This window comes from Nesoenas mayeri, assembly GCF_963082525.1.
Source record: "Nesoenas mayeri genome assembly, chromosome: 2".
Lineage (NCBI taxonomy): Eukaryota > Metazoa > Chordata > Aves > Columbiformes > Columbidae > Nesoenas > Nesoenas mayeri.
In genome coordinates this window covers 18,253,847-18,277,148 of record NC_137543.1, presented here as the reverse complement: position 1 = coordinate 18,277,148, position 23,302 = coordinate 18,253,847, and the positions used below count along the sequence as shown (strand labels likewise).

Genomic DNA, 23,302 nt, shown 5'->3' with positions numbered 1-23,302 from the left:
TTAAATTGCCTTCCTTCTGCACCAGTCTTTCCCTTATTGGATATTTTGGGATTCAAATTGTTCCACCAAATATAGTACAGTGTGCCACCTAAGTGAAAGACCAAGATGTCCTTTAGGACCAAGTTAGATAATACTCAGGCCCTTTCACACAGGCTCACCTTTCCTTCAAACCCCCTTTCCCATAGAGCAGAGCTGGTTGTATCCATGGAAAACAATGTAGAATTCATGAGTAGGACCCTGGCTGCTGTTTACAAAATATATTTTTACAGCTACTTTTTAAAAATAGCATGTAATTGCTAATGTTAATGTATTGGGCTAATTTATTAAAAAAATAAATGAAATGTTTGCCCAGTTGAGAGTACCCTTCGAGTACCAGCCCACCCCCAACCCCCTGTATTCCCCTACTTGCATAACTCTTATCTGTCTTCTCTTTCAAAGCCCCAAGGAAGTTACTAGTGTCTCCCATCAGTCTCACCTATGACTCTCACCCAGGGTCACCACCCTCCTGTAGCCACAGCCGCAGCTTCCACCGTTCTGCTCCTGCAGCACAATGCATGTCACAATTGCTGCACAGTGACCAGTGCTGGCAGGAGCTGGGGGGCGAGGAGCTTGGCATGGCTGCCTGGTGGAAATGAAGTGCCATGCCGTGTGTTTGACACCTGTTCTACACCATTCCTGAAGCTCCAAGGTCAGACCATTACATTTACTACAGACATGGCAAAGAAAATAAAAGCAGATAAGTGTTTCAATGGTAAATAAAGTAGGGAAAAGCATTGAAAATGATTAATTCCAACAAATAGCACATCTGCCTCTTCTCCTTCCAAACAAAACTTCTGTCCTCATGACCACCAAGAAAGATCTATAAATTCAGATAAGTTAGACTTCCTTGCATTCCTTGAAACTCTTTTAAATGCATTTCTAATGGATGCAAACACATGCACAGCAACAGTCTAAACTAAAATAACAGATTTAAAACCAGCCAGAAAAAGTGAAAATCCTAAATACAAGTATTACACTTTATGTTATGCTTTATAACATTCTGTTGCAATGATTTTTATTTAGTATCATCTCTCTACAGTTTCTAGGTATACAAGTCGAACCGGAATTCCTAAGTTTCATTGAATTAAATTCACTGATTCGAGAGTTTGTATGTAAGTTGTGCTCACTATGGGTTCAGAGACTAAGAAAATAGTATGTATCTGAAAGAAGCCAGAAAAAGAACTAAAGGTATATAAAACAAAACAGTGATGTGAGGAAAGACATAATATTTTCATAGGCTGGTCCTCAATGTCACTTACAAATTTTACCAAGACATAATTCCACTCCCTATGTGTAGACAAAAAAAAACCCAAATATGCTTAACATTACTTATACTTTTAACGAAGTTAGCAAAAGGACTGTCCTTTGTTCAGGGAAACCTCTGTAGACAGAGAGGAATGAAAGTTGAGAGTCTTGAGTTCTACAGCTGAAAATCGTTTTGCCTATTTGAAGACTGATGGGTTTTAGAGAAAAGATGAAAATTAGATAAATTCTAGCAGATGCCAGTTACTCAAAAGCATTTTTGAAAGATCTTGCTGGCAAAAGTATATTCTCACACATTTATCTACATTTATAATGAGAGTGTTAAATGCAAACTCACAATGGCAGTATTGAAAAGGCTAAACTTTCACCTTAAAGATCTGACTACTGCAAATGACAATGGAATTTCCATCAAGATGTTGAACCACATAGCAAGAAAAATAAAGATTCACTGATTGATAATCAGATCACTACCATTACTGAAAGCAGCGGTGTAAGTGGTTCTTAAAAGTAGGAAAGTAATAAAAATGATATATCAGTAGAAAGCATGAAAAATAAGAAGTCTAAAGAGCAGCGCATATTCTTGGATCATTTCAGATGATATCTCATGGGATGTTACCCACAATTTATTTCAGTAAAATATCTAGTAAATTATTTCAGTTCTGCAAGATAGGTGGACAGGAAGCACTTCTCTGTATAACAACATTTGTGATCTGTCTTTGCCTGATAATTCACCTTGTCTCTCACCTTTTCTGTTCCACATCCACAATATGATTTGGGAGGCTGTGCTTTAGCATGATGTGCCACCTATGCTTCTGAAGATGACAGTCTTATGAAACTGCTCAATATCTAAATTTGGATGTTCACACCAACTCCATTACTTTAGGAGAAGTTTGACTTTCCTTTACACTGCCCTTCACTTGCTATCAATCATTTTAATGAAATTATAGTAACTTGAAATTAGATCTTAAGTCAAATGTTCACAATCTCTAGAAAATTTATGTTCTGCTGGAAGACATTTCCTTTCACAGAAAAAAAAGATAATTAAGTTGCCATAAAATGCTGAAAATAAGCTAAAGAAGCCAACAAAACAGTTAACTCATTTTCTCCTTTAGTCAAGTGTCTGAAGCTCTAAGAACTTATCCAGTACCGAAACTGTATATATACATGTCTTTCACTGAACAAAAGAAACTTTGATACAAAGCAGTATTCTACTTGAAATCTACTAAGCAATCAGCTCATTAGAAGAGGTTTCTGTGACAACAAAACCTGTGATAATTAAACCACATTCATTTCTTAAGTATGTCAAGTGTATTACTAGTTTTTCGGTAATGGTGGCAGACGGTCTGGAGTAATGTGAAACTGCAGCTGCATTGGGCCCAGATCATCCTGTGCACCTATGATTCATCTTCACTTTCAGCTTGGGTTACAGCACAATACCAAAATCCTAGTAATCTTTTTTAGCTCCCCCCAGTGAATATATTCAGAGTTCAACTCTACCATACGCTAGAATGATGATAATTTTATTAGAAGAAGGAATTTTTAAGTCTGACAATGATCACTTACTTGAAATGTCCCATAAAAATAGATTAAACAACTACTAAATACAAAAAACTGGGTTCATCTTTTGAAACATCCTGTATTTTAAATGAAAATATTTACCGCAGAATTTACCTAACAGAAAAAAAAAAAAAAAAAAAAAGAGAAAAATTAACAAGAGGTCATCACCTGGAGAAAAAAAATGCTGTCCTAGCATAGAAGGTAATAACTAGGCACCATCAGAGAGCAGAGAGAACAAAACTCTCAAAAATTTAGAATACACCATAAATTTACTGATTTTAATTATGGTTCGTGTGTCCAGCCAGGTGTCCTAAATATAGTCATTGTTACATTACTACGAAGGACATTAAAATACTAAAAAAATCTGTAGAAATAATGGAAAAAAATGTACCAGGCACCAGTCAGCTGAGTAATAAGGCCATGTAAAAGCCAAAAGCCTTAAATTGTTGAACAAATCAAAACCGGTGAACTTCCAATCTCTACTATATATCTTTACATGATTATTTCTAACTTAGAACAGCTTTTCACATAAGCAAACAGAAAAAAAAAAAAACAAACCAAAAAAAAACAACAAAAAAACCCCAATTGTAGGGAAAAAAAAAAACCTAACAAACAACAAACAAAAACAAACAAACCCACAGTTTTAAATACTCCTAGAAACAAAGGGTGAGGGAGTAGGAGGAAGAAAAGCAAGCAGTTTGGAAAAGACATGGGCAATTTCTTTAACCTCCTCACTGGGTAATATGAGCATATCACCAATAGGTGTGGGGCCTAAAATGGTTGAAAGTGAACAAAATTTCACCCACCATCTGTTTTTGATGAAACCACACAACTAGTGTTTTAATTGACTTGGCACACTAGATGAAGTGATTTGGTTTCTACGAATTTGCAGAAAAAGTGTCTTGAAGCTTTCAGATTACTTCTGTTTCCTCATGGTTGTATTTTAGAGACTTTTTTTTTATTTTGACAAAAGCTATGCCCAGGGCTTAAATTCCCCCATGTTCAACTTTTGGTCTTTTTAAATGCAAGAAACAATGTACCATATTGCTATGCCAAACATTATTTATTATTTATTACACTATGGCCATGTCTTCATTTTATGAAGCCTGCAGCTGGACTGGGGATATAAAGTTGACATAAAAAGTTAAGTGTAGAGATAGCCATGTTAACAGAATACATAATAACTTCCTACTGTCCTAGTATAAGACATTTTCTCAGCTTATATGTACGCTAACACAATGCATTTTCAAGGGTATATTCCATTCAGTTTATCTGTTTCTTCCTATTTATCTACATGGTTAAGCATATGGGTATTTAGACTGCGAGTGAAAAATAAGCAACTTGAAGCAAAAATAATATTAGCACAGTAAGTTATAAGAAATTGGTTGTAACACAGTATATTTAGATAGCCATCATGCTCAACAATTTTTATAATTGTATATGAAAAGTAAAGTCTTTGACACAGTCTCCCACAGCATCCTAGTTGCTAAGTTGAGGAGGTGTGGTCTAGACAATAGAGTAGTGAGGTGGGTTACAAACTGGCTTAAGGAGAGAAGCCAGAGAGTGGTAGTCAATGGTGCGGAGTCTAGTTGGAGACCAGTATCTAGTGGAGTACCTCAGGGGTCAGTACTGGGGCCAGTATTATTCAATATATTCATTAACGACTTAGACGAGGGAATAGAGTGTACTATCAGCAAGTTTGCTGATGACACTAAGCTTGGAGGAGTGGCTGACACGCCAGAAGGCTGTGCTGCCATCCAGCGAGACCTAGACAGGCTGGAGAGTTGGGCGGGAATAACCTAATGAAATTTAACAAGGAAAAGTGTAGAGTCCTGCATCTGGGCAGGAACAACCCCAGGTTCCAGTATCGGTTGGGAAATTACATATTAGAGAGCAGTGTAGGGGAAAGGGACCTGGGGATCCTGGTGGACAACAGGATGACCATGAGCCAGCACTGTGCCCTTGTGGCCAGGAAGGCCAATGGCATCCTGGGATGTATTAGAAGGGGAGTGGTTAGTAGATCAAGAGAGGTCCTCCTTCCCCTCTACTCTGCCCTGGTGAGACCCCATCTGGAATATTGTGTCAAGTTCTGGGCCCCTCAGTTCAAGAAGGACAGGGAACTGCTGGAGAGGGTCCAGTGTAGGGCAACCAAGATGATTAAGGGAGTGGAACACCTCCCTTATGAGGAAAGGCTGAGGGAGCTGGGTCTCTTTAGTTTGGAAAAGAGGAGACTGAGGGATGACCTTATTAATGATTATAAATATATAAAGGGTGAGTGCCATGAGGATGGAGCCAGGCTCTTCTCAGTGGCAAACAATGATAGGACAAGGGGCAATGGGATGAAGCTGGAACACAAGAGGTTCCACTTAAATTTGAGAAAAAACTTCTTCTCAGTGAGGGTGACAGAGCACTGGAACAGGCTGCCCAGGGGGGTTGTGGAGTCTCCTTCTCTGGAGATATTCAAGACCCACCTGGACACGTTCCTGTGCAACCTCACCTAGGCGTTCCTGCTCCAGCAGGGGGATTGGACTAGATGATCTTTTGAGGTCCCTTCCAATCCCAAACATACTGTGATACTGTGATACTGTGAATGTATTTTATAAGTAAAATATGATCTACAAATGTCATGTAGAAAGCAACCATAACACTTATGCTTCAGATTTTTTCATGCTTTTTATCATTAAGCTTATTATGAGATTTATTATTACAGCTATGTGTATAACCTACAGCCATTATGTTTATATATATTTTAAACAACAGCAAGGTAATTGTCTAGAAATAATGCGTGGTTGTAGGTAATGAATAATGAAGAATAAATTGGTGACAGTCACTAGGACTTGCCAACAGAAAGGGACTGCATTCAACAATGTGAACTATGCACTACATTTTTGCCACTGGCAATGAATACGATCACATTTTTTTCCCAATTTTAAACCGAATTTCCTAAGCTGCCTTTTTTTTTTTTTTTTTTTATTACTACTGTCAAAAAAGTTTAACTTTTTATATAATATGCTGGTTTTCAGATAGCCAAGCACCATTTCACCCCTTTTGAAATTCTTCCTTGTTAATGCTTCCATTTTCTGTATTACTTACTGTAAACCTAGTCTATAAAACCAATAACATCTTTAATTGTTGTGATCTTTATGACTTGTGTGGCCTTTTCCCTATCTCTAATTCATGACATGTGAAATATTTACTTTTTAATCCCCTAAGAATGAAGAAATAATGGATTTAACATCATTTGTTTTTCACATAACTAGTTCAGACACTTAGACATGATAGCATTTGAAATATATGTATATATTATATACTAATATATATGGTCTTTCTATTAGCATAATCTAAGTAATAACCTGGAGATAACTAGGTTCTGGATCCTAAGTCAATGAAAATATTGTAAGCCTTGTTTTAGGTAACTTATGTAGCCAAGTAAAAGTTATTTCTACCTCACTAACATTAAATAGCCACAGGCATTGACTGCCAGTGTTTGGCTGGGTTTGCCTTGGTCAGAGCTACTTTTAGCTGGTTTGATGCAAACTAGCAGTTGTTTGATAATGGACGGACTATTAATTACCCTGTCTGAGAAGAAGTTCTGTGACAATCACACAGTGTGAAGCTCTGACTAACCCAGGTAGACAGGTAGACATTGTACAACATTCAACAGCCATTGGTGTCCATGGGAATGGGGAAGGCTATTCTGCAAATTCAAAACAGTAAGTGAGAATCAACAAGACAAAAACATGGCTGTTTGAAGAAGTATGTAAAAATAGTTGCCTAAGAAGACGCAAAGGAGAAGAAACCTCACTATGAACATCATACTCCTCCAAGCACTACCTTTGGATGATGGCAAATTGTAGCAATTCCTCTGCACTCCCCTCTGCATGAAGGCAGACATTGATGTTATGACACAAAGAGACATTGAAAGGTGAGCATAACTCCAGAGAAAAGGAGCAGATACTAAAAAGGTTATGTAGCTCCTTATCTGTATTGTCAATAAGGCTTCTTTATGTTAATTAGATAATTGGAATGTTAGACTTAAAATTCTAAGTTCTTTTATATTGTATTCCCTTTTGCTCATAACCAGACTGAATGTAACATCAGGTTCCACTGAGCGTGAGTTGCTTGTATAACACTTCCTTTTGTTATGTCTGGATGGCACAACATTCATCATCCTAGTTTCTTTGGATTACCTCTCTGAAATGCCTCCTTGAGAAGGAAGAATTTCTAATTCCATTTTTTTTTATTTGAATATTTTAGGGATCAGGTATTCAAAATTTCACTACATATCAATTCTCAGAGTTCCTATTTTAAATTTGAAATAAGCTCAGTTTGTATCCCTGTTTCCAAGAATTCAGTTCAGTTTGAAATAGATCACCAATAGATCTTCTACTAATTTTCAATTATTAAATGCCTACTAAAGTTCACTTTCTAGAGTTTATTTTATTTGGCTCATGAACTCACTTGTTTAATGTCATCTAATTAATTTCATCAAGTTAACTTCTGTATTTGCTCAGTAATTTACATTAATACTCAAAGTAATTTGTCATAGTCTCTCTTTAATTATAATTTAATAAAGTTATTGGTTATGGTACCTATTTAGTAAAGCTCATTTTCTCCCCAAATTGCTCTGTGTAACAATCCACAGTTCAAGTTAGAATTCTTAAGTGACTATAAAAAGCAATAATAAAGATTATTTAGTTTGCAGGTACATGCACACATCATTTAAAATGCAGACTACATAGATATTCTGCCTATGACTTCATAAGATGCTATGATGGTTTTGGCTAGAACTGAGTTAATTTGCTTCATGTTTTGGATTTGTGCTGGAAACAGTATTGATAACACAGGGATGTTTTAGTTATCACTGCACAGTGGCTTATACAGAGTCAAGGTCTTTTCTGCTCCTCATCCCACCCCACCAGTGAGTAGGCTGGGGGTGCATAAGAAGTTGGGAGGGAAAAAAAGCTGAGACAGCTGATCCCAACTGACAAAAGGGATATTCCAGCCCATATAATGTCATGATCAGCAATAAAACTAGGTGAAAGTTTGCAGGGGGGTGCTGCTCCAGGACTGGCTGGATTTCAGCTGATTGGTGATGAGCAATTGTTCTCATTTGCATCACTTGTCTTTCTGGGGTTTTCTCTGTTATTTTCCTTTTAAAGACAATGTTTATTATCATTATTATTATATTTCAATCATTAAACCGTTCTTATTTAAACCCAAATGTTTTCTCACTTTTACTCTTCCAATTCTCTTCCTCTCACCATGCTGCAGGGTGAATGAGTGAGTGGCTGCGTGCTGCCTAGTTGCAGAAATACTGTTATCTTGCTAGGTTAACACTTACTTCTTATTATGAATTAAAAGCCCACTCCTTCAAATCCTATCTTTATAAAATGATTAAGTGGCTTAAATTAAATATTACTGATTATACTGTATAAATCCCAGTTAGCTGAGCTTGAAATATTCACAATGAAATGATATTTAGAGTCTTAAAGTTGCTATCTGGGGTTAAACCATGACATCCCAGCAAGATGTGGTGTTAAACCCCCAAAACCAGCAAGATTTTTTTTCCATTTTTGTAAATCTTTAAAAAACAAAACAAATCCCTACTACCTAATGTCACTCTATTTCCATTTAAAAGGGAAAAAAGTACAATTTGGAGACATGAAAACAAATATCTTAATTGCCTTTTCTGTAACACTGAAATTTCTTGAAACAATTTAAAATTTCCAAGACACAGTAATCTCCAATGCTTCTGTCCTAAGTCCCAGTTATAAACAGTTCAAAACAGTTTCTCCAGACTCAGTTTAGCTGAGAAGTCAGCTGTGGCCTTCCTTCATTAACTGTCTCCATCACCTGTCAATCAGCATTAATAAAGCATTCACCATAGAATCAGCAACTTCATGCAGTTATATCTTCATGATACAGTTGCTCAATCTACCAAATCAGCGAACGGAGACATTTAATTGAAAATGTATATACATGTAATTCCACCAGACTGTTCAGTTGAAAATATATCTGTACATATTTTATTTTTTTTTTAATATTAAAAGTTATTCCAGCTTGAGGGATCTAGTTTTTTATGCCATGGTAAAGGAAAAATATAATACTCTGCTTATTACAGACCATAAAAGAATGGGTATTTTTCTGGTAGATCTCAGTGTGTCAAAATCAAACCAGAGAAAACTGTCTCCAAGGGACACTGGACTGATATAAAATTATTTCATTGCCAATCATATAACTAAGAAGTTAGAATCAGAAGAGATTTAAAATAATTTATGGAGGAAAATATATAAACAAAGGAATAAATGTGCAAAGTCCAAAATCCTCACTTTTTTGCTGCTTAAAAATAATGTATTAAAAGAATAAATAAAACATTTGTTTCCAATACTATTTTCAGAATTATTTAATTTATAAATGTTGACAACTCTATAAAGTCTTTAGAGATTTTACGAAACTTGGAAGTTAGAGACCAAATCACAGAATCACAGAATGTTAGGGTTTGGAAGGGACACTGAAAGATCATCTAGTCCAATCCCCCTGCCGGAACAGGAACACTTAGATCAGGTTACACAGGAATGTGTCCAGGCCGGTTTTGAATGTCTCCAGAGTAGGAGACTTCACAGCCTCCCTGGGCAGCCTGTTTCAATGTTCTGTCATCCACATCGTGAGGAAGTTTCTTCTCATATTTAAGTGGAACCTCCTGTGTTCCGGTTTGTACCCATTACCCCTTGTTTTATCATTGGTTGTAACCAAGAAGAGCCTGGCTCCATCCTCCTGACACTCACCCTTTACATCTTTATAAACATTAATGGGGTTACCCCTCAGTCTCCTCCAAGCTAAGGAGACCCAGGTCCCTCAGCCTTTCCTCATAAGGGAGATCCTCCACTCCTTTAATCATCTTCACGGCTCTGTGCTGAAATCTTTCAAGCAGCTCCCTGTCCTTCTTGAACTGAGGGGCCCAGAACTGGACACAATATTCCAGATGTGGTCTCGCTAGGATAAAGTGGAGAGAGAGGAGAACTTCTCTCGACCTACTAACCACACCCTTTCTAATACTTCCCAGCATACCATTGGCCTTCTTGGCCACAAGGGCACAGTGCTGGCTCATGGTCACCCTGCTGTCCACCAGGACTCCCAGGTCCCATCTCTCTACTTTGCTCTCTAACAGACCGTTCCCCAACTTATACTGGAACCTGGGGTTGTTCTTGCCCATATCGAAGACACTACACTTTCCCATGTTATATTTCATTAAATTTTTCCCCTACCAACTCTCCAGCCTGTCCAGGTCTTGCTGGATGGCAGCACAGCCTTCCGGTGTGTCATCTAGTTCTCCCAGTTTGGTGTCATCAGCAAACTTGCTTACAGTGCACTCTATTCCCTCATCCAAGTCATTGGTGAATATATTGAATAGTATTGGTCCCAGTACCGACCCTTGAGGGACTCCACTAGATACAGGCCTCCAACTAGACTCTATCCTATTGACCACAACTCTCTGGCTTCTTTTCTTTAGCCAATTCACAGTCCACCTTACTACCTGATATTCCAGAACACATTTCCTCAGTTTAGCTGTGAGGATGTTGTGGGAGACTTTGTCAAATGCTTTACTGAAATCAAGATAGATAAATAAAAGGGGGATTTTTTCATGGATAGGGAGTTATTTAATCTCCCAGTCCCCCTGCTCAGAGTCATCTGGAGCTGGTTGCCCAGGATTATGTCCTGTCAAGTTTTGAATGATCTCCAAGGACTGGTACTTTGCAACCTCTCAGTGTAACCTGTTCCAGTATTTGATCACCCTCATAGTAGAAGAGTGGTTTTTTTTATATACAGAAGGAATTTCATACGTTTTAATGTGTGTCAGTTGCCTCTTCTGGGTACTACTGAGAAGAGCCTGCCTCCTTCATTCATTCCCATTGGTTATTTATACACATCGATAAGATCTTCCTATGCCTTCTCCTCTCCTGGCTGAACAGCTCCAGTGATCTCATCCTCTTCTCATATGAAAGGTGCTCCAGCACTTTAATCACTTTTGTGACACCGTGACTTGCTTCAGTAAGTCCATACATCTCTTTTACTAGGTAGCCTGGAGCTGGACACAGCACTCCAGATGCAAGTAACAATAAGTTACAGTATTATTTCCCATGGCAGATATAAAAGTTCAGAACCCATATAATATTCCATGAGATTTGCATAGGCAGAGAAAGTCTCAACTGCCTTTGTATATATAATAGATATATATTATTAATACATGTATAATTCATTAATTGTTTTCATCAGAGGAATTAGGAAAACTGGTAATTCATTAATTTGTTCTCTAACTCTTGCAAGTGGCCTGTCTATGTAAAGGATGTGTCATACTTAACATGAAAATGCTTTTTTTTGAATTATTCTGTCAAGTAATGTCAAATTCTTTATCATTGTTTCAATCTACTAATGTCAGCTTATATATACACAAGCATAGAAGCTTGCACTTCAGAGATTCAATTAAAAAAAAATCATTCTAAATATTAATTATATTTTTAGACTGTATAGGACCAAAGATTGCAACAAAAATCCCTAAATTCCACAGCACATTTTCTGGAAATTCATTAAGTTCACCTAGTCATTTCAGCTTGGAACTTCTAATTGTTTCATTGCTGTCCACTTTTTCACTTGTTCAATTGGATGTCATAAATGTTTCTGAAGCTAAATGGAATTTTAGACCGTTTACTCTCATCTTGTGTTACTTCAGGTGACCAGAAGGTTACTCTTTAGAAGATATGAGAGTTTTAGTATGCAAAATATTTCAGTCTAGAATGAGGGGAGAGGAAAGAAAATAAAAAGGGAAAGGGGAAGCAAATTATTTCTACAACATATGGAGAATCTATTAATTGTGAGTAAGAGAATATAGCACCAGATTTGACTAGATATTAAAACACAGAAAATGAAATAAAACAAATTTGGCAGGTAGTTTGAGCTGTTGCTTAAAGAAATAAAAGACGCAGTGGTTAGACACCTTAGCACTACCTTGGAGCACTGGGCAGTCCATGAAGCATTTTGTTTTATGATAAAATTAAATCTTCTACTGTTTTGTACATGCCGTGAGTCCATCACATCAGGAAGCTCGGTGCAATGCAGCCACGAGAGGGACCACCATTAACTCAAGTTCAATTGTGGTAAAAGGAGACTAATGAGGCATAGAAAATTCTTGTTATAAAATATGCAGAGGAAAGAGCCAGGCTTGAACTAAGGGATCATTGCTAGTTGACAGAGAACACAAAAAATATGTATTGTAAATATTGAGGTAAATCCATTCAGAGATAAATAAGACTAAATATGGACACAGAACTCTATATTCATGCCACTTTTTAGAGCTCTTCAGCTCAACGTATTCTAACTGCAATTCTGTCATGTTGGGATTTCAAATTTTACCCTTTGCCCAGAAGGATCTTTCCAAAAGCACAAATTGCTTTAATATCTGTCTATGGGTTTTCACTTTCAGTTAAAGTGATACAATTTAGAAATGCTCATAATAAAATTTTCACTTAATTCCCACAAATAAATAAGCAGGTTTGGGTATATTTTTTTACCCCCAAATCAGATGTAAATAGTCAGTCTCTTGTAACATATATACTTAACACATAGGACAACAGAACTGAATGCAGTTAAATACACACTAAAATGCTGAGGAGGATGAGTCGGACTAACAGCCTTTTAGCCCAGAATCCTGGTTCAAGAAGCAGCCAATACTTAAGGACACAGCAAAAGATGACCTTTTCATATGTAATGTTTTCAGGTTGCTCAGCAGACTAATGTCAGAGCAGAGAAAATCCTTCGCTCTTCTTTATAGCTAATACTATCAAAAAAGGTTTGATTGCCAAATGCTTCTAATTAAATATTGTAAAGCAGAAAGGATGACCTACAGTTTTATTGAACAAAATTAAAAAATCATGGAAGTCACCTTCAAATAACTTCTTGTCTGACCAGCTCTCCGCTGACATGAGGGGAGTTGTAGAAAAAGGATCATAAATTGTGTCTCATGGAAATAATTACCTTTCTTTTAACCGTACAAAACCATTAAGTAGAAATATGAATTTTAAATTAAGACTTGTTGAAGACAAATAACCTCACTTTATAAATCAACTTGGCGATTATAATCTTAAACAATACTTCTATGCAGAGAAATCAGAATTAAAATCAATAATCAAAAAGAAGCAGCATGCACCAGTAAATAAATATTTTAGGAAATAGAAATGTAAAATAGATCTAAAATGCAAAATTTCAAATCAATATCAAATATATACTCCTTCCAGAAACTATTTTAAAAGAAAACAAAAAAAAAATCCTACACATCCAAATGCATGATCATGCAACAGCTTTCTGAGGCATAGTTTATTATTAGTTTTCATATGACCTGAAACCAATATATTTCTACTGAAAGATTATATAGAATCATAGAATCATTTTGGTTGGAAAAGACCCTCAAGATCATTGAGTCCAAACATTAACCCAACACTGTCCCTAAGAACCTCATCTATACATCTCTTAAACACTTCCAGGGATGGTGACTCCAGCACTTCCCTGGGCAACCTGTTCTGATGCCTGACAACACTTTACGGGAATGTTTCCTAATATCCAATCTAAACCTCACCTGGTTCAACTAGAGGCCATTTTGTCTTGTTATCGTCATCATGTTTACAGCAACATGATGTTCCCATAAGGAGAAGTCACGTAAGGAGCAGGTATGAGGGCAGTAAATCCTTTGAAACAAAATCTCAGAATGGAAATTAGGGAACTTCAGAGCTCACCCAAGGTGCCAGCCTCCTCACTCCACATCCAGATGAGTTCCTGGCTCACATCAGTTCCTTCCCCACCAAGCCATGCTTGCTGTGCAAGTAAAGCCCTCCAGGGCTTAAAACCAGCTAGCCGCCACTTCATCTCATGTCACAGAATCAGAGAATCACTTTGGTTGGAAGAGACCATTAAGATAATGGAGTTCAACCATAACCTAACCAATATGGGTAATAACCTATTGAAAAGCTAATTTCCAGTAGCTGCATATAATTTTATAATTTTTTAGCCTCCTAGTATATGAAATTTTTAAGACCTTAATTTTAGTGTAACCTGTATAGCCTTTTAAGTATTCAGAAATACAATTTAAGGAGCTATGGAAGATCAGATCTGATGCGACATTAATCTATATTTCTCTCTATAAAATATATTAAATATACGGTTTTGAATATCTAGAAATTACAAATTAAGTACTAACATTTGAAAATCTTGGCTCATAGGTATATATGTGTGTGGCTAGATATATATGCACATAGACAAATTGCTATATGCAGTCCTGACTAGGAGTAGACAAGAAGTGTGTAGAACAGCATTACATTTTTTATTCAAATGTAAAGCATATCTTGAGACAGATAGGAAATTTCTCATCTCAGCAGGTCAACAGACATACCTTTCTGATAATTAAGATGAACTATCAAAGACTGAGATATCAACAGGCATACTGGAACAAATTAATAATAATAATTAAAAAAAATAACAAACCGCACTCAAAACCTATCTTGATGGTATGCATCAAAATTATGAAAGAACTTAGTTTCTAGCAACAAACATGATAATTTGTAATATGTCTCTCCCAACAAACAAATACCTACCAACAACAACTAATAATAACAAAAAATGCTAATAATTAAAAAAAATAATGTTACTCCATCAGAAAGAACAGAGATTTCTTATCTGTCTAACTGTTTCTGAAGGTGTTTTAAAGAAATAGCACAAAACCTAAGTAATTTTTTGGACCTATGGTCACAGGAAAAGAGCTTGGTTTGGGGTCTCCTTAGACATATGACTTCATGTGTAGCTAGAAAACTTAAAGAATGTCTAATTTTTTGCTTAAGATCAGCTTAGTACTGTATGACAGAGAGGCAAATCTGAAAAGTACAGAAATGTAAACCTGAGATGTAACAAGACTGAAGAAATTATAACCAAGAATAGATTCATCTGACACATGCATAAAAATTACATCCACAAAGCAGCCTGGCATTTCTAAAGGAAAGTCCTGCATTACAAGCCTACCAAGGCTTTCCAGAGATATTAGCTGGCCCAGAGATGAAAGAAATACAGTTTACATAGAGAATTTGCACTACCAAAAGGTATTTGAAGAAGTGCCTCATGGAAGGTTCTTACAGAGACTAGGATCTCTGTCACAAAAAGACAAGGTTTTGATGGATATTTGCTTAAAATATATTTAATTGATGGTGAAAGTAAATGGCCAGTTCTTCCAGAGGAAATAAGTCACTAATGGACTTTTTTATCATCTAACATGTTTGACAATATATTTGTAGATATGCTGGAAAAGAAGGTAAGCAGTGAGAAGGCAAAGCTTGCTGATGATATTAGCTTACACAGAACAGCAATGAGCACTGCCATGTGTGAAGAAATATAGGTCCTACAAAACTGAATAAACAGTAAAATGGTAGATTAAATACACTGTATTTTTTCAAAAAAAGAATGAAAAGGCATCAGACAAAGCCAGTAAAACTAAAATAAACAAAGAAAATACTCATTGCAATGTCCTTGCCATAAAATATTCAGAACGCTGAAAGTGTGCAAGTGCTTAAGAGAAAAAAAGACAGCCATAGATGAAAAATCTTTCAAGAGTTACTTATTACAAATAGACTGGATTTAGTAAGTCTCTGTGCCACAAACTGTTAGAGTATAGGAAAGGATTCTGAAGAAGTATCACTATAATATTCACCCTCTTTTCCTTACGTGATAATGAGTTAAATGGACCTTTATTGTGACTCTGTACAGCTGTTTCTCATATTCTTATAATCTAGGGATTACAAACATGAAACACATATCTTATGTCAAATACATTGTTTGAGATTTAGATAAAAAGATTACTATAATAAAGCATTTGGATAATACTGACAGAGTAGGGTCTGTTACTGAAAATCTTGCAGTGAGTTGTGGCCAGAAAAAAGCAAGAAGAACAAAGAGAGTTAAATACAGCAAAAATTTTCATCTTGGCAGTAAGTTAACAAGGAAGATGCCTCAGGTTTCTGCAGTGGATGTCCTTTTGCTTAATATCTTCAAGAGATAATCTGAAATAGGAATGAGCTCGAATTACAAAACTTGTCAATAACACACTTTCAGCAGAAATGGAATCAGGGACTGAGAAAAGTTCTGCTTTATTCTATTGGTTAGTGGGGTTGCACAAAAAAGAAGTGTTCATTTATTGTTTTTATAAACACAAAGTAGTATTTGTGCTTGTGAGTTTGAAGTAATCATGAGACTATAAGGTTTAAAATTATTTATATTTATTTAGCACAGGAATTTTTGCCATTAATGTGAATCTCTGCTTGTCATTCTTTCTGCAAACTGAAGTTAAGATGCACAAGGAATACAATGGAGGGCATTATTATCCAACTAAATAGATTATAGGTATGATTTCAACTAGTTACTGCACCACAAAGCGCACACAAACAAAACAAACACATGATGGTAAACACAGAAGACAGTAGGTACCAAGGCAACAGAAATCATCAGAAGAGTGAAAATACTGTAAGAGACTGTAAGCTGAAATGGGTAAGACTGAACAGCTCAGAAAGTAGAAATGTTACAGAGATTTAATTCCTGATTTTGAAGCTCAGAAAGTACAAAAGTTTCACTTTCCCTTCCCTCATATAATAAGGATTAGTTAGTATTAAACAAACAAAAAATCACTTGTCCCATGAAACCCAAAGTTACATAAGGAAAATACCTATGATCTCACTGAGTTCAGTAATTTCAGTTTTTCAGAAATTAATCTATCATATGAACAACTAAAGCTATATTTTTCTTGGTAGAATGGACATGAAGATATATGTTTCATAGATAAACTACTCCCATAACTTGTTGAGATGAGACCTTCCTGAAGCCCATATTTTGGCATATGTATCTCATTTCACACATATTTCTGAAAGACATGTTTCTAGATGTAATTAAGAAGACTAATACTGGATTAAACTATCTACCTAATCCAGCATTCTGTCATAAACAGAAAAGCAAGTCCTATTGAGCAGTTAGTCATGGAAAAAACATCTATACGGCACCTATGATAAAAAACCTCAGACGTGTCACTACTAGGAAAAAAGGATGAAATGTGGATCACAAACTCCAGTTGGCTACCCGAGGCTGCAATAGTGTACCAAGCTCTCCAGAATATAAGCCAGTTGAAGGAAGATGAAAGTTATACTTTAGGGAAAAAAAAAAAATCTTTCAAAATGCTGGTTTTCAGAGTGTAAATCCCATATCCTAAAATTAGATCATTGTCCTCATTTTTGGCTCAGATAATTTTCTTCACAGTAGCATGTATAGTGCTGTGTTTTAGATTTAGTATGAGAAGAATGTTGATAATACATTGATATTTTAGTTGCTAACAATGTCAAGGAATTTTTAGCTTCTCATGCTGACCTGCCAATGAAGAGGTGGAGAGTGCAGAAAAGGCTGGAAGGAGATACAGCCAGGTCAGGTGACCCCAACTGACCAAAGGGATATTCCATACCATATGACGTCATAGTTAGCATATAGTCTGGGGGAAGAAGAAGGAAGAGGGGCAGGACATCCACAGTAATGTCATTTGTTTTCCTAAGTAACTGTTAACACTTGATGGAACCCCAAGTAAATGTAGAATATTTCCAGGGACAGTGCATCTATCACTTCTCCGGGCAAGCTGTTTCAGTATTTTACCACCCTCCTTGTAAAAATATTCTTCCTCGTATCTACCCTGAACCTCACCTCTTTTAGTTTAAAACCATTACTCCTCGTCCTATTGCAACAGACCCTACTAGAAAGTCTGTCCCCATCTTCCTTATAAGCCCCTTCAAAGTACTGAAAGGCCTCAATAACATTTTCCCACAACCTCCTCTTCTCCAGGGTAAAGGATATTGAATAACGACATCCCACAACCTTCTGTTTCTCCAATCGCATTCCATGTAGAACTCTGAACAACCCTTACTCTTCAAAATTACTGCCAGACTCAGACCTAAATGTCAGTTAAATTGAAGAATGTCTTTATGAATTTTGATGGGATGAGGCACATACATGTCCACTATCTCTGTAGTTGTTTGGTCTCAGAATGTACAGAAGCAAATATCTAGGCATTAAAATATTTTAGTGAAAACTTATTTTAGCTATTAGCAAGTACTGTTATTGAGTATATTATCAAGTAATTAACTCTGACATAAACATGTCTGTAAAGTGAAACAGAAGATACCTTATCCATACTATCTGTAAGAATTTCATTGTGTTTTAGTGGTTTTACTTTGTACAAGCCTTATCGGGTCCTGATAAATACCCATTAGGAGCTGTAGCACATGAAGAATGCTATTCCCAATGCTATTCTAGTGCATATTATGAATTAATTCAAAGGAATATAATTTGTACCTTTCAAGATTACTCCATGATAATAGTTAAAACAAGGAGAGTAGGAATGATTGGAATGATCGGAAGATCACACTACTACATCTAATCTAAAATGCTAAGGCAGTTGCACCCTTTATGTAAGCAGAAACTTACAAGATCTAAATATATAATATATAAAAATAGATACAGTATCAGCTGTAGTTGGTACATAAGTGGATGGCAGAAATTGTGAGGTGGAAGGGAACAAGTTAAAGGAATTTTATTACAGGATTTTATTTAGTCCATTAAAGAGAAATACAAGCATGTTGGGCATACGTTTCTAATAGTTCATGTAATCACCTAAACTAAAATGTCCTCTGACCCTAACTCCCAGAAATCACAATTCTCTTAAGTAACTATAAACATTTTTAAGAGAAAAGCCTTTGCAATTTTTTATCTTAGTAAAGAAGTCAGTGATTTGTCACAGCCCTGAGTGCACTCTTCTAACTCAGTGGCTCAGTTTATGTCATTGGACTTTCTCTCAATTCCCAGTTCATAAGTTCTAAAACTTTATTTGCAATCCAGCTGCTTATCCAAAATACTCTTTGTTTAGAAGTCTCTTTTCAGAGTTTACCATCGTTAACAGAAAGGACTTAAACACAAAGGAAAAATTAACAGAAAACAATAGTAAGCTTCCAAATTTGCCTTCTCCCTGCTTCCCTTGTCATTTGAGGGAACACTGCCTGGATTCTGGCACCTCTAATGAATCCAGCCTCTCAGTTATCAAAGCAAAGACAACTGATAGAAAAAATATATCTAGATATGAGGGAAAAACAAAACAAAACACCACACATCCGCTGAATGTTTGATGAATTCAAATGCTATTTAGTAAAACAGTGTAGGGCAAGAAAGAAATACAGACGCAATACCTAGGTGTGCAATCACAAAGTTGATTATATGAAGGTGAGATTGTGACTGTTCACCCTTTCTGTCCCCTTCTACCTGTTCGTATTGAATTAATTTTATTCTTACAGAACTGTAGCTTCTAGGAATAAATGTAACTCATGAATAAAAAAAGGCATAGCACCACATTGTAAGACACTAGACCATAACCCTCTGCTTTTTGCAAATTTAAATTATTGGAAACAAAATTAATTTTACTAGAAAAAGATCCTGTAAACAAAGGAAAAATTGCTTGAGATGTGCAAATAATTTTTAATTCTGGAAATCATTTCAACTTCAGATCTAAAAAACTTCCTTTTTCACTCAGGTGTGGTTCAAGGTTTGCTATATTAATAAATTTCTTCATATCTTTATACAATCCAGGGTCTTACTAAGTACCATACAAAAACGCAGTAAGATCTTTCTGTCTTATTTATCTCAATCTAAATATCAAGAGCACAGAAGCACACTTGTGCCGTACTACTATAGAGCAAAATATAAATGGACCGACAAAGGAAAACTATAGACAGAAAAAAAATAGCAAGTCACATTGTGCAGCTTTACTCCCAATATGCTGATGCACTCCATTTGCCTATCCTCAACAATATCATCTCAATTTCTCACACAAATGGTTGTTGGTTTAACTTTTTCCTTTCCTCTTTCCCCTTCTGATGAATAATTTTGATGAATAGTCGTATTTTCAGTTATCTGGTTTTGGTGACAGGCAGAAATCACACCATTTGAACACTTGTTGCAAGAAATACATGCAGCTAAGTTAAAGGTAATGCAAAAATAGTAAATATAACTAATTCTGTAATAACATAAAATTGCATATATATATGTAATTCTTAATTTTTTGGTTAATACTGCTCTTCATGCTAAATGAAAACTCTGTGTTCTCCCAGAAGCCTCAAATAGCAACAGCTGTTTTATGTTATGCGTTATTGATCTTTCACATTTTAAGACCATAAAGAACAACATTATTAGGTAAATTTGTCTTAGCCCAAAACTCCTAAATAATTTCAAGTATTTCCCTGAGGGTTGGTGTCTTTCTCCCCCCCCCCGCCTCCGTTGTGGTAAACATGATTAATTTAAAAAAATGCAGGAAATATTAATTTTCTTTATTTAGCTTTACATCATTGAATTATTTCAATTTAATATTTTTTAATGTGAAATAACAGAAAATAAATCTGAAACTACATGCCAAATATCAGCTGCTGTAAAAAAATACCAAATAAAGTGTGCAGTTTCATGTGACATAAGACCTTTAAAGAGAAGAAATGTATTTTTTGTAGTTTTTCAAACTGAGCTTGCATTTTCTTGTGGGTTTTTTTTTTTTTTTAACCAACAAAACTAAAAATAGAATGCACCCCCTAATACGAAAGAAAAACATGTCATAATATTGCCTTCATTTTTGCTACACCATTAAATTTGCTTCCAATAATGTACTGTTACCTTTGTAGTTAACCTTGAATCCAATTGAACCCACACTTTCATCCGTTTGTAGATGCAACCACATCTGATTGCTCATGCTCACGATTAAGTCTGGTACAAAGCTCCCAGTTAACCTATAGATAGAAAAAAAGAAAAATCTGTAAGGCCATTAAGTAACGCTGTTGTTAGCTGGTTAGGATTTTTTTGTTTTCCTTTTTCCAACGAATCTAAAAACTCAAGTATTTTTTAGGATTTTTTGTTTTCAAATTAATTGTATTCAGCACACACCAAATTATTTATCTACTAGCTGATTAGCCAACACAGCTCTCAAGGTTCCAATGACTGCAAATTTGACAGCAATCTATAAAAACAAGCAACATATGCTTGTGTTGTACTGAAATATTTCATCTCACTTCCAGTTCCTGGTCCAGAACGACATGTGTGTCCCCTAATCTTGAACTTTACCTGGCAGTCCTGTGTCCTGCACTCTCTTACCTCCCCTGATCACAACAATGGAAGAATGTGCCTGATGGACTCAGCTGACGTTCATTCATTCATTAACAAAAATACCAGATGTTAGAACTTTAAAACCTCCTAATGATACAGGATGTTGATTAATTAGAAAGAACATTTTTTTTTCTTTCCAGCTCTTCGTATTGTTTGCAAAAATTTGCAAATCAATGCAATCCTAGATGTTTATTTTGTTTGCAGAATGAAATATTGTTATATCAAAAAGGAAATGTTGTGAAAGCTGAAGTTTTATGTTATATTACACTTTTTCTCAAAACTTTATCACAAATTTAGTAAGAATATTAGCTAAAACAGAATGGTGCAAAGTACTGAAAGATTTTCCCTTCTTGTAAAAAGGTTCACAAGCACAAGACTGTGTAAGAATGAGAACTTTTAGTGTGTTTTTTTGCAGCTCTTACCATATTTTAAAGCTAGCTGAAACTTCAAATGGACTATTTTAAATATATTTTGCAGCTAACTTTAGTTCTCCCCTCTGTTTTTTTTTTAGTTTGTTTCTGTATGAAATACTCTGTGGGAGAAATTCTTGTCTATTTCCCACATCTGTGTCCACAGATGGAGCTACTACAAAGTCTCTTGCCAGAACTGAGCAAGTAAATGTCTGGCCAAAATAATGTACTACATGCTCATTCCCACACTAAGGGAAAGTATCTTCAGTGAGTTCACTCTTTGCCAAATTAATAGATTAACAGGATGTTTCTCAGAAACAGCACTGGTGTAATGGCTAACAGATTTTTGTAATCGTCACTGGTGACTGACAATATATTTTGGGAACACTAAAGCCATTGGGAATATTAATCTCTTTGCAATGTCAGAGAGAATATTTCCTATGATAAACAGCCACCAAATTTTTTATCATTTCTATTTACAGAAGTAATTTATAAATATTTTTTAAATGCAGACAGTTTTCAGAAACAAGATTTTTCATTTGAATATGCATTTTTGAAAATAAGAATAGATCAACAGAACATAGAATTCACTTGTTGCTCTTTTTCAAGTTCTTAGGGATCCTTGTACAATATTTGGAAAGATTTTGGGGCCATAGAGCAATAAGATTCAGGAAAAAACAGCATTAATTGAAGGAAGCTATATAAGGTAATAATTAAATTCCACAGTTTGGATTTTTTCTTTATTTCTCTCCTCCTTCCTCTACCCTGGATTCATTACTTAGATTCCTCTCCTGGAAGCATGATCTTAAACCTCCCCTTTCAAAAGATGATCAGTGGACACTGTCAACAGCAGAAATGGATGATACCTCCCTTTTTATTAAACATCTTAACAGTCATGGCAACCAGCAGGGTGTTTTCGACCTCTTCCTCTAGGACTCCAGAACTACCCCTCCCACATACTAGTAACATATACCCCCCCCCAGAAAATACACTGAAGACTAGGTTAGAGGATATTCAGAAGATTGGAACGCTCTCCATCTGCTGAAGATGATCTGTAATATGAGAGAGTGGATCCATGTACACCCAACACAGCAAGCATACAAAAAGAATGAGTTTCATGCCTTGTGCACTGGATTTTCCAATTGCATGTTACAGGAACCACTGCCCACATATCACATTAAGAGTCACATGCAGCAGCTGTCAGACCAAGGTACTGAAAGCAGACTTCCAAACATCCTGAAAAAGTGTTGTGACTGATGTGTGTAGGAGGACCCACTTTTTATTTTCCTTCTTCCCCTCTGTCCTTTTGTAATAAAACTGCTCCATCTTGCACAGATCTTAGGTCCATAGGAAATCAATAAGAATGCCTTTATATTAATCATGTTGTCAAACACAGACAAAAATGTATTTCATTCAGATTTTGTTTCACTCAGGTGCTAGGCTTACTAGCCTGGAGCAGTCTGTCATGTTGCTGCATGCATTTCTGTAGGCACAGAATTATAGGCATGAAGGAAACTTAATGGCAAGCACTGAAATGGCCTTGGAGTTTAGCTACTTCTGTGATTAGCACCAACAGAGTAGCAATTATCAGGCATGTGATTCTCAATTTAGGAAGAATAATTCTATCTATCTAAATGCCACTTAAATGCAGTTTTTGGTTTTGAACCTCCCTGTCTAGCAGCGACCAGTAAAACTAGCACATTAAACATCAGGATAGTTTTCCTGATTAACTTTGCTAAATTGAAGGATAAATATTGTCACATCATTTACATGTA

At 35.9% G+C, this 23,302-nt stretch overlaps 1 protein-coding gene across 3 annotated transcripts in view; it reads right to left on the bottom strand.

Moving 5' to 3' along the window:
- CSMD3 (CUB and Sushi multiple domains 3) overlaps window positions 1-23,302 on the bottom strand; it is a gene marked incomplete at its 5' end in the record, with an annotated part of 620,447 nt that overhangs the window by 294,292 nt on the left and 302,853 nt on the right. For all 3 annotated transcript variants that reach the window (XM_080338547.1, XM_080338548.1, XM_080338549.1), the window contains one exon: window positions 20,632-20,744. In XM_080338547.1, coding sequence (XP_080194673.1) covers window positions 20,632-20,744 — 113 coding nt within the window. The remainder of the gene's footprint in view (window positions 1-20,631; window positions 20,745-23,302) is intronic.